This window comes from Hypanus sabinus, chromosome 9, assembly GCF_030144855.1.
Source record: "Hypanus sabinus isolate sHypSab1 chromosome 9, sHypSab1.hap1, whole genome shotgun sequence".
NCBI classification, from domain to species: Eukaryota; Metazoa; Chordata; class Chondrichthyes; order Myliobatiformes; family Dasyatidae; genus Hypanus; species Hypanus sabinus.
Window position 1 is genome coordinate 32,219,458 of NC_082714.1, and position 12,750 is coordinate 32,232,207.

The window sequence follows — 12,750 nt, forward strand, 5'->3', positions numbered from 1 at the left end:
CTGATTGTGATTTTGACAGAGTTCTATAGACGTGCAGTGGAGAGCATGGTAACTGGTTGCATCATGACCTGGTATGGAAACACTAGTGCTCAAGATCGGAAAAGCCTGTAAAGAGTATTGGATACAGCTCAGTCGGTCACAGGGATAAAAAAAAAACCCACCATTGAACACATGTACAAGGAGTACTGTCTGAGGAAAGCAGTATCCAACATCAAGGCCATTCTCTCTTCTCCCTCCTGTCATCAGGAAGGAGGTACAGAAGCCCCAGGTCAATACCCTCAGCCCTATGTTGTTTCGAAAGGTACATTTCAATACATATAAATCATCAGAATAAGGAGAAATGTGGTTGCAATCTCTTAGTTTTATGATCCACAATTAATTCAAAGTCCCGATGAAGGGTCTCGGTTCGAAACGATGACAGCTTATTCCTCTCCGCGGACACTGCCTGACCGGAGTTCCTCAGGTATTTTGTTTGTGTCGCAACCCCACTGCACTCTCTGAGGAACGCGCGCAAAGCTTTGCTTCGGTTCTTTTAACTTCACTTTTGTTATTTTCCCCCACACTCCCCTCACAAGGATGTTAACTTCAGACTCGTAAGGAGTTAGGTTCTTACATAATGGAACGTATTCAAGGGCATCGTTAAGTGGTGGTAAAGGCAAATGCAGGGCTAGATTGCCGGGCTTTGTTCGTGAGGGAATGAGCATACACACACACACACACACACACACACACACACACACACACACACACACACACACACACACACACACACACACACACACACACACACACACACACACACACACACACACACACACACCTCAGCAGTTTCAGGGAGATGCGTCTGACATCTCTATCGCGTGGCGAATAGCCGAAGCAAATACACGCAAAGAGCACTCAGCGCTGAGAATTCGCTGTATTCGCGCCGAAACGGCCAGGGGTGGCAGACAGCATCGTTTTGGATTTTCTGGACTGTGCAACAAGCCCTTGAGTTGTCTATGAGTTTAGTCACCCCGGCGACTGGTCATTAATAATGAAGTTAACGTTCAGGTTTCTCTCAGCATTTGTTGCTTTGACCGGCGCAGTAAGCTTTGTGTTTCTGGTGGTCGCAATTGGGACAGATTTCTGGTACATAATCGATGCCTCAAAACTGGAAACATTTTCCAATTCTACCCATCACCTCAGCTCCCATTCTGGGCTTTGGAGAACTTGCAAATGTAAGACCATTAAATAGCACAAACATGGTTATCGTGCTAGACTGTCTGTGTTATTAGCAACGACTCTTCCAATGCAGTAATGTGATATTTTTAATAATGCATAAGGCTGTCAAACCGTAGTTTTGATTAATTTTCTTGAATAACAATTTTACTTATTTAAAGAAATCTATGTTTCACTTTACAGCGGGTTTTGTCTTTTTGCTTGCAGTTGAAAGTAAATGCTTCGATTTAATGAATCCGTTCTGGAGAGGGAAGGCAAACTTGACAACCTCGCAGAGACAGATTTTAAGTAAGTTATTTTTACCTCTTCCAGTGACCATGATTAGTTAAACCTTGCGCAGAGCAACCCGTCTCCTCCAGCTCTAACTAAATGCCGTGAATGCCATTAACCACAATTTTAAACGCGAAGCAATAATAATTGAGAAGTATTCGCATCCTTTCCTCAGGCTGTCGGGGTAAAAAAAAAGTGAGCGACAAGTTAGCAAGCCTGACTTGATTGAGTTTGTTCTAGCCGGGAATGTGAAAGAAGCATCATGAGAAGACTGCCAACAGTTCTCATGAGAACTGAGTGAAGTAAATTAGATTACAAAAGAAAGGAAACTAGCTGTTTAACAGTCATTTGGAGTGAAGACTTATTTAAACTGGGAGGCTAACATTTGGCAATGTGGCATAATAGAGCGGATGACATATTCCAACTTCAGTGTGTGTTGGAGGACTGGACATCAGACGTGCAGAACATACGGCTCCAAAGACTAAACCTGCTACAAAAGAATAATCTATCTTAGACTACTGTATGATGTCTCAGGCTCCTCTGATGAATTAAGTTTGTCACCTGGTCCAAGAAAAAATGCAGGTAGCAGTAATCATCCCCTTTCCTTAAATGTACTTGCATTTTAGGAAGTAATTTGTTTGATGGTGAGAGTAAAGATCATGTAGTAGCTCATGTAGGTTTGTGAAGTTATTAGAAGAGGTCAGAATTATCAGTTAAGTTTGAAATGACTAATCTACTACCCCAACAGGCAAACAGTGCCATTTTAAGCACATACTTAACATCTAACCTCCTAAGAAAAAAAAAACAGAAATCAAAAGCTGTGGATGTTGGAGATCCGCAGCACAGAGTCACAGAACACTAGAGCACTGAAACAGGCTCTTCAGCCTATCTGGGAATGGAAGCAGAAACTTTCTGGTGACATCCAGCAGGTCAGGCAACACCCATGAAAAGAGAACAGTTAATGTCTTGGACCTCATCCATTGAACCTCCTGGAAATATGGTTATGAATAGATTTGCTGACACCCATCAGAACACATATTGATACTTGCAAGCATTTATTGGTAACTGCAAATCTATTCATAACTCTGTCTTCACCTGGCCTCATTTTTAAAAATAGCTAGGGGAGGAATGAATGGGAAAATTGAGGATTCCAGTGTTTGGGAAAATAATGAGAGTCTGCCATTAATCTTATTATAACATAGTAAGAATGTAAGAGAGGACATAATGAGATTGAAGATTGACAAGTCTCTTGGACTGATAACTTCAAAGACATTCCAAAAGATACCAAATAAGAAATTAGAACATATTAATGCTGTATGGACTTTTGATAAGAATAGGGAATTGGTTAGGAGGTAGGAGGTGAGAGTATTAGAATAAAGGATGCTCGCTCAAATTGACAAGATCAAATTCAAACAGTGATTGAATTCAGGTCTTCAAATTGGGTAGTGGTGTCCTTATGGATTTGTATGGATCATATAATGAGAAATTTACAAATCACTGGTGAAGAAACAGGAACTTATATCTAAATTAGGTGGTATATAGATAGGAGAGGTACAGTGGAATATGAGGAGCTTAAATGACTGCATAAAACTTCTGCAAATGGAGCTTAATGTGCAGAAAGTTTAGGGCCATTCACGTTTTACTAAAGGTAAATCATAGTATTATGGTGAGCATTCGGTGCTTGATGACAGGTGAGAAGAGGTCATTTATCCCAACTGCCTTTTTTTTTGCAACCAGTACAACAACAGACAGAGGGCCATAGCTCGGTGCAAACTAACTCAGTCACATACAGATGGGAGAGGTGATTATTACACAACCCAGTTGCAATCAGGATGACACACAACCACACAAGTGAACAACTGTATAACCCGAGCTAAAATCAGTGAACTTGAACATCTCACCATAATTCTACTGAACATGTATACCATGAATGCTTTTTAAACCAAGAACAATAAGTAACACTATTAGGAATGCTGGGGCAAGCTGTCGACCATGCCACCAGAGCACCACACTATTATCTAAATTGTGAGAAGCTGAAAAACTTAAATGGGCTGAGTCTTGTAGCGATCCAAGGATACTACGGGTCATCAACAGGTCCAAAAACTGATTTTATAAGAAGAGAATGTTGGTTCAGTGATTTGAGGTTTCCAACTACTTCAAAAAAAGCATCTATTGTACCAGTGCCCAAGACAAGTGGGGTGATCTGCCATGTTGACTAGCATCCAGTACCATTTACATAAGCCATAATGAACTGCTTTGAGAGGTTGGTTATGGCACAAATCAATTTCTAACTCAAAGATGACCTGGATCATCTCCAACTTGCCTACCGCCACAACAGGTAAATAGCAGATGTGATTTCTCTGGCTCTTCACACTGCACCATCTGGACATTGGAAAAACATATGTTAGGATACACACACAAAATGCTCGAAGGACTTAGCAGGTCAGGCAGCATCTATGGAAAAGAATAAACAGTCAATGTTTCAGGCTGAGAATCTTCAGGCTGCTGTTCATTAACTACAGCATTCAACAAAATCAACCCCTCCAATTTATCATCAAGCCTCAAGGCCTGGGCTCTGTACCTACCTTTGCAAATGGATCCTCAACTTCTTCATTAGTACACACCTTGATCAGTGAGGATTGGTAACAAAAACTTCTCTTCTCTGACCATCAATATTGGTGTACCTTCAAGGCTGCATGCCTGGAGCCCTGCTTGGACCAGCAGGATGAATTTTATGTTTGCTTGTGGGGGGGGGGGAGTTGTGGAGGGGAGGCTGCAGATGCACTTTGCTGAGTGGGAATGGTTCTATGTGCTTCTCTCCGCACTCTCACCTTCCCTGAGCTGAGGGCACTGAGTGGCACACCTACACGCTCTCTGAGACATTGAGGATTACAGGTGGCTGTTTTACCTATGTTCGCTCATGGCCCAGTTTCTGAGATCTCGTGCCACACACTGTTTTTGTTCATTTGTGACTATTGATTAGTTTGGATTATTAACAGTTCTTGGGAATAAAACCCTGTGGTAACCTGGGGGACTGCCTCTACAGGCAAATCAACAATGAATTTCTGATGTTTTTCATGTATATTATGAAGATCACTGGAGGGATTGACAAGGTAGATGAAATAAGACTACTTCCACTCAAAGGAGAATGAGTTATTATCTCAGAACGAGTGTTACCCAGTTAGGTCCATGATAAAGATACATTTCTTTAAATAACTGGTAAATCTTTGGAATTCTTTTACCTTGTTGCCCTGTGAACACTCAGTCAATTAGTATATTCAAGGCTGAGATCAATACATTTTTGGACATAGAAAGTTAAAGGAATCAGTGGAAAAGTGCACTTAAGGCATAGGATTGTCATGATCTAATTGAATGGTGGGACAATCAAGTCTGCTCTGCCATTTCATCATGGCTGATCCATTTTTCATCTCAGCCCCTATCTGCTGCCTTCTCTGCATATCCCTTCATGCCCTGACCAATCAAAAATCTATCAACCTCTGCCTTAAATATACATAACGACTTGGCCTCCATGGCAACGAATTTCCCAGATTCACTACTCTCTGGCTAAATGAACTCCTTCTCATCAGTGCTCTAAAAGGATGCCCCTCAATTTGGAGACTGTGTTCTCTGGTCTTAGATTCTCCGACAAAAGGAAACATCTTCTCCACATCCATTCTATCAGGGCCTTTCACTATTTGATAGGTTTCAATTGGGTCTTTCCCCATTCCCCTGAATACTAGTGAATGCAGGCCCGGAGCTATCAAATGCTCTTCATATGTCAAGCTGTTTATCCTGGAATCATTTTCTTGAACCTCCTTTGAACCCTCCTCAGCTTCAGCACATCCTTAATTAAGAGAAGGAGCCCAAAACTGTTCACAATATCCCAAATGAGACCTCACCAGTGCTTTATGAAGTCTCAATACCACATCCTTGTTTTTATATTCTAGTCCTCTTAAAATGAATTGTAACGTTGCATTTGCCTTCCTCACCACAGACTCACCTACAAATTAACCTTTACGGAATGCTGCACAAGGATTCCCAAGTCTCTTTATGCACCTCAGATTTTTGTATTTTCTCTCCGTTTAGAAAATGGTCAACACTTCATTTCTTCTACCAAAGTAAATGACCATATAATTCCCATTTGCTACTTCTTTACCCATGCTCCTAATTTGTCTAAGTCTTTCTGTAGCTTCTCTACTTCCTCAAAACTACTTGCCCTCCACCTATCTTTGTATCATCTACAAACTTTGTAAGAAAGCTATCAATTGGGTCATACAAATCATTGACATATATTGTAAAAATAATTGGTGCCAACACAGACCCCTGTGGAACAACTGTCAATGGCAGCCAACTAGAAAAGGTTCCCTTTATTCCCACTCTTTGCCTCTGTTAATTAGTCACTGCTTTATCCATGCTGGAATCTTTCCATGGACACATAACTTGTTAAGCAGCCTCATGTGTGGCACCTTGTCAAAGGTCTTCTGAAAATCCAAGAACACAACATCAACAGTCTCTCCTTTGTCTATCCTGCTTGTTATTTCTTCAAAGAATTCCAAAAGATTTGTCAGGCAAGATTTTCCCCTGAGGAAAGCATACTGACTACTGCCTATTTTATCATGAGCATCTAAGTACCCCAAAACACATTCTTAACAATTGACTCCAACATCTTCCCAACCACTGAGGTCAGACTAACTGGCCTATAATTTCCTTCATTTTGCCTCTCTTTCTTAAGGAGTGGAGTGACATTTGCAATTTCCCAGTCTTCTGGAACCATTCCAGAATCTAGTGATTCTTGAAAGTGATTACTAATGCCTCCACAATCTCTTCAGCCACCTCTTCAGAACCCTGATGTGTACACCATCTGGTCCAGTGGACTTATCTACCTTCAGACCTTTCAGTTTCCCAAGTACCTTCTCTCTAGTAATGATAACTTCAATCACTTCATGGGCCCTGACACCTGGAATTTCCAGCATACTGCTAGTGTCTTCCACAGTGAAAACTAATACAAAATTCTTAGTCAATTCATTCGTCATTTCATTGTTCCTCATTACTAACTCTCCAGCATTGTTTTCCAGCGGTCTGATATCTATTTTTGTCTCTCTTTTATACTTTATGTATCTGAAGAATTTTTTAGCATCTTCTTTAATATTACTGGCTAGCATACTTCTACATTCCTACTTTACCGTCTTAATGACTTTTTAGTTGCCTCCTGTTGGTTTTTAAAAGCCTCCCAATCCTTTAACTTCCCACTAAATTTTTTGCTCTATTATATGCCCTCTCTTTGGCTTTTACGTAGGCTTTGTCTTCTCTTGTTAGTCATGGCTGTGTCATCTTGCCTTTAGAATATTCCTTCCTCTTTGGGATCCAGTGCCTTCCAAATTTCTTCCAGAAATTCCAGGCATTGCTGCTTTGCCATCATCCCTGCCGAAGTTCTTTTCCAATCATTTCTGGCCAACCCCTCTCTCATGCCTCTGTAATTCCCTTTACTCCACTGTGATACTGATACATCTGATTTAGCTTCTCCTTCTTGAATTTCATGGTGAACTTGATCATATTATCACCACTTCCTCTAAGGGTTCTTTTACCTTAAGCTCTCTAATCAATTCCGGTTCATTATACTACATCAAATCCAGATTAGCTGATCCCCTAGTGGGCTCAACCGTGAGCTGCTCTAAAAAAGCCATCTCGAAGGCATTCCAGAAATTCCTCCTCTTGGGATCCAGCATCAACCTCATTTTTCCAATCGTACCTGTATATTGAATTCCCCCCTCTCTCCCGACTATTACAATATTGCCCTTTCATCATACATTTTCTGTCTCCCATTGTACTTTTTAAGACCACATCCTTACTACTGTTTGGGGGTCTGTATACAACTCCCATCAGGGTCTTTTTACCCTTGCCATTTCTTAGATCTATCCACAGTGATTCAACACTATCTGACCCTATGCTACCTCTTATGGTTAAAATGATGAATGTTATTCATACATCAGGATGATGTTGATTTCATCTGTATCTTAGTTATGAGGAAAGGATAGTCTTGATTCATGTTCATAATCATGCTTATAACTGCATTGTAAGCCCAAATAACTAGCACACATCAATGTGGAATTTAAATGTCAACAAGAATAAAATAATGAAGACAGAATACAGAGTGGTACACCACAAGATCATGCCACCATGACTACACCAAATGTAACTCCACCTTCCTGCATATGGTCCATAGTATGAAATCATCCAGAGATGGAAGGGACTGCAGATGCTGGAATCAGGAGCAACAGACTGCTGGAGGAGTTCATTGAGTCAGGTGCTATCTGTGGATAGATGACATTTTGTGGAGACACTGAAAATTCTTCCAGTAGTTTATTACTCATTGTTTGGAAAAGGTAACATGGAATTTTATTTCTGACAAGTTACATATATCTTAGTCAGATATCTCTGACAGGGAACTGATGAAAATTTGCACTTTTATGTCCAATTAAGTAGACTCTTTTGTTTATTGCCGGACTGAACAATATTTGCTGAATGCAGTCGAACATGAACAAAGTTTCTCCTGTCTGAACAAAATATTGAATCTTTGTGGAGGCGGAAATGATAGGGTCTTTTAAGAGACTCCTGGATGGCTACACGAAGCTTAGAAAAATAGGACTATGGGTAAAGCCTATGTAGTTCTAAGGTAGGGACATGTTCAGCACAGCTTTGTGGGCCGAAGGGCTTGTATTGTGCTGTAGGCTTTCTATGTTTTGTAATTGAACCATTGAGGTTATATATGAGACAGTTCTAAAGAGCCTTGTTTTCCGATGAGTTACCTTCAAGCCTTGTCATTAGCTCAACCAATTTGATTGAGTTACATAGCTAAGTAACTACACTGTAAGAGAATTAGTGTGAGGATTTCACAGGTTGTAGAAGTGTAGTTGGATCATAAACTTCAGGATAGATGCTATCAGTTCATCAGATATACAGAGCTGTATTATGAAAAATTAATTCAAGAAACACATGATTATTAAAGTTCAGACTGTCCTGGTTTAATCATGAATCTGATTACCCACGTACGGTGGAGAGTCATAAGATACAAAATTTGTCTGTTCATTGGTGAGAGAATATTAATTTTATTCCCTTCCTGATGTTTAGTGTATTGACATAAATACAGGTGACAGAGCTGAGTACAACCAATTGTCAATACTCTTTTATGGGTTCAGTGCCAGTGACCAAAGACAAATAGACAAATGGCCTGGGGGTGGGGTGAGGTTACTATCTGGAATAGAGTGGTACAGAAGTCTGTAAATGGTATAGGGGAAGTATTTTTTTTTAAAAAGACCTTTAATTTAAACAAATGACTAGTAACAGGAAATTCTTCCTAGAAGTAATTCATGTAAAATATTGGTGGAAATGATATTGATTTTTTTTTATAACAACAGTGGTGGGGAAATCTTTGGAAAGGTGAGCTTATTAGAAGACGACAACCACAAGCAAAAAACAAAATGAACTGTATACTGGATGTCCAATTGAGAAAATAAAAAAAACGAATTGGTATTTTGCTGCAACATCAGTTAGTAGCAACAGCTTTGGAGAGTCAGAAAAATTGGATTGATCTAGAACATCTGCACTGGAGTGATGATACACAAGTAACCCACATCTCAAACAACAATTACATCATATTGGTACCAACCACATTCTATCGGTGCTTTACAGTGGAGAGTAATTTTGGAAATTGCTCCCAACAACTTGAAGTTAACACCAGCCAGTTAAAGTCATGACTGCACCTCCTGAGACGGTGCTCATTGCCTTTGATTGGCATCTGTCAGGAACAGGGGCAGGATTGGACCCAAATGCAGAACGCAGACACTGAAGTACTAGGGGTGGAACAGGATGGGGATGCCATGGCATGTGAGGGGGTAAGGCAGGAGGATCCCAGAGTTCGGGCAAGGCAGGGCAGGAGGATTCCTCATGGTGGGCCGCATGGATCCCAGGCAGGGCCGGCTCCCAGTTGGAAACACAGAGGCCTAGGCAGGTGCAGGGCACAACCCATGGGAAACAAGGGGAGGAAAGGGTAGGAGTCCTTAGGGTGGGCCACATGGATCCCAGGCAGGGCTGCCTCCCAGGCAGAAAACAGAGGCCTAGGCCAGTCTCAGACACCTGGGCAGGTGCAGGGCACAACCCTTAGGGAGCAATAGGTGGAAAGGGTAGAACTCCCACCAGGCAGCAGCAGTTCAGCCAGACCTGCCCAACAGAGGCAAGGGATCAGAAGGAAGCTGGATCCAGGGTGAACAGCAGGAATACTGTGAAACACCAGTAAATTGGGAAAGGCAACCGACATCATGGCAGTGCAAGCAAGGCAAATAAGGCAGAACAGTAGGACCAGCGCACAGGAAAGCAGGGGAACAAGACTAACCAGATGACGCATATACAGAACAGGGCAGATCAGGATTCAGGTACAGAGCAGGACAACCCCACAACTAGGCTCAGTCCCCGAGCCCCTTATAAACACCTGCCCCCTAATAGGCAACAGGTGTACCTCCTTAAGCCAAGATGATCCAATGGCTCTGTGTGACAGGAGGGCTGGCTGCAAGGCCCAGAGTACGGAGTCTGCGGACCGGAGCAAGACCCGGAAGGCGGGCTCTGGACCCCAACAGTATCAGAAAACAGAAAGTGTTGGGAACATTGCTCAGGTCAGACAGCATCTGTGGAGAGAGAAACAGAGTTGGCATTAGAAGTTAATGATCAATATTGTTTTAGATGCTTTGAGAGTATTGTATGGCAGAACAATAATAAGATAGACATCTGGAGTTTTTAGCAGAGCTGTGAACACTAAGTGTCTTGATAAGAGGAGTTGAAGGAAGAAGAGTTTTGGGCCCAGGAAGCTAAACAGCTATCCATTGGTTGGAAGGGGTTAACATGCTTATAACAGTACTTAAGCCATTACAACCCGAATGTAGTGCTCAAAAGAAGTATAGTGATTTCAAAGATACAGTCAAAGCAAATGAACTCATGGAACAATCCCAACTCTGAATCTTTTTTTGCATTTGTGGATCAGAGATCAGGTTGTGTGGTGAGATTTCCTTCCAGCCTATTAATCATGATGCCTAGCTAACATTTATATGCTCCAGTCACCATTCCCAAGCTTATCACTACTTTAGCATATAAATGCATATCCCATAACTTCCTTTTATTGTCAGCCATCCATGCTCGGCAAGCATATCGTCTGGAAGCATGAATATCAATATTTCTTTTTTCTTTTTCTTTTTCAATCTTTTTATTGAGTTTCATATACATATAAAAAAACAACATAATAATGAATAGGTTATGAATACAATAGACTTGAAATTGCATTAGTAATAAGATAACAATATCCTATTAAACATCAACAAAAAAAGTACATTAATCAATCAAGTCTATATAACTATATATGAAAAAAAACAAAAATAATCGTCAAAAGAAAAAAAATTGAAAATATGTAAAAAAAAATATATTGAGAAAAAAAACACTAAACTAAACTAACATGGGCAATAATAACAGTTTATAAGTATATGATAGTGTCAAAAAACTCCTATATTTCTTGTTGAAATCCCAAACAATTGCCATCAGCAACAAAAGACTAGCAGATGTCACTTCTGCTTGTTTTAGATGTGTAACTTGGATGAGATTTGTGCTTTCTATTACACATGCAACTATCTCAGTAGGTGACTGGTACGGTATAAGCTTTCATATCCTGATCCACTTTCCCCTCATCCCACAATCTCTTTTGAGTTACCTGGGGATGAGTAAACATCTGGGCCTGTGTGGACCCATCAATCCCAGGGAAAAAGAGGCTGTAGTAAGAAACAGTTCAAAGAGAAAAAATACAGCATAGAGCTGCCAAGGAGAATCAAATCAGGTTTAATCAGAATCAGGTTTAATATCACCGGCTGATGCACCATCAATAACTCTTGGAGACAGGAGACGAACGATAGGCTTTTATTAGCTGCAAGAGACCACGATTAGCAGTAAGAGACCACCACACAACATCTCGGAGACTGAGGGAGGAGCAGTACCTCCAATTGCTTTTATGCAGGGGTCTGTGGGAGGAGCCACAGAAGCAGTCAGCTGAGTCGGGGGGTGGGGGACGCGTCCAGACCAGGTATATGTAGCATATATGTAGCACACTGGCATATGTAATGAAGTTTGTTAACCTTGTGGCAGCAGGACAATGAAATATATGATAAATATATATAGAGAACAAAAAAAGCTGAGTTACATTAAGTGTGTGTATATATAAAATAGATAAGTTAAAATAAGTCATGCAAAAAACAAAAATAAAATGTAGTGAGGTAGTGTTCATAGGTTTACTGTCCATTCAGAAATCAGATGGCAGAGGGGAGGGAGGTGTTCCTAAATTGCTGAGTGTTTGTCTTCAGCCTTCTGCACCTCCTTCCTGACTGTAACAGTGTGAAGTGGGCATGTCCTGGGTCGTGGAGATCCTTAATGGTGGAGGCTGCCTTTTTAAGGCACTGCACCTTGAAGATGTCTTAGATAAGGGGGTAAGGTTGGGGGCAGGGTTATCAATGGAGATCAGTGAGTTGGATGTTCATGCTGGCAGGAAGGAGGCTAATTATTTTAGACTGGTTCTCTTACTCTCTCTTTCCCCCCCTCACTATAATCTCTTCCCCCAGCCCTACCTTTCTTTCTCTTTCATTTCCCATAATTCTCCACCTTCCCCCCTAGCCCATTTCCCTCCAGCCTATCACTTCCCAGCTCTCTACTTTATCCCTCCCCCCACTTCTTATCCCCCCCTCGACCATCCCATGTTACTTCACTCCTGATGAAGGGTTTCGGCCCGAAACGTCGTCACTACCTCCTCCCATAGATGCTGTCTGGCCTGCCGAGTTCTGCCAGCATTTTGCGTTATTTAATTAACATCTATTGAAAGTGTCTATTGTTTTCTATCTCCTTTCTGTCTTTTTTTTCCCTTAAGTATTCATTTTAAAAATAGATGTTTGATCCATATGGGAGTATCAGAGAAATCCACATCATTGGAAGTATGAGATGGTGTTGTCACAGCATGCACAGGCAGCAGGAACAGTGGTAGAAATAGTAAAATGGCAATCTCACTCAGAATGTCATCACCAAAGAGATGTCCTTAAGCATAATGTAACAGTTATCAGATTCCTAATTTCCTTTGTGAACATGGACTTGCTTTCCGTGCACAAGAAAAACAATTGGAATCCATACATAACACAAATTATTTTGGCATTTGGAGTTGATTGCTTGATTGGATCATAGAGTCAA

General features: G+C 41.1%; 1 protein-coding gene across 1 annotated transcript in view; it reads left to right on the forward strand.

The window, feature by feature from the left end:
• The first annotated feature begins 1,033 nt into the window (after positions 1-1,033).
• The window catches only part of LOC132398806 (transmembrane protein 114), a 93,176-nt gene continuing 81,459 nt past the window's right edge, over positions 1,034-12,750 (forward strand). The window contains exons 1-2 of the mRNA XM_059978650.1: positions 1,034-1,217; positions 1,426-1,506. Of these exons, the coding sequence (XP_059834633.1) occupies positions 1,034-1,217; positions 1,426-1,506 (265 nt within the window). The remainder of the gene's footprint in view (positions 1,218-1,425; positions 1,507-12,750) is intronic.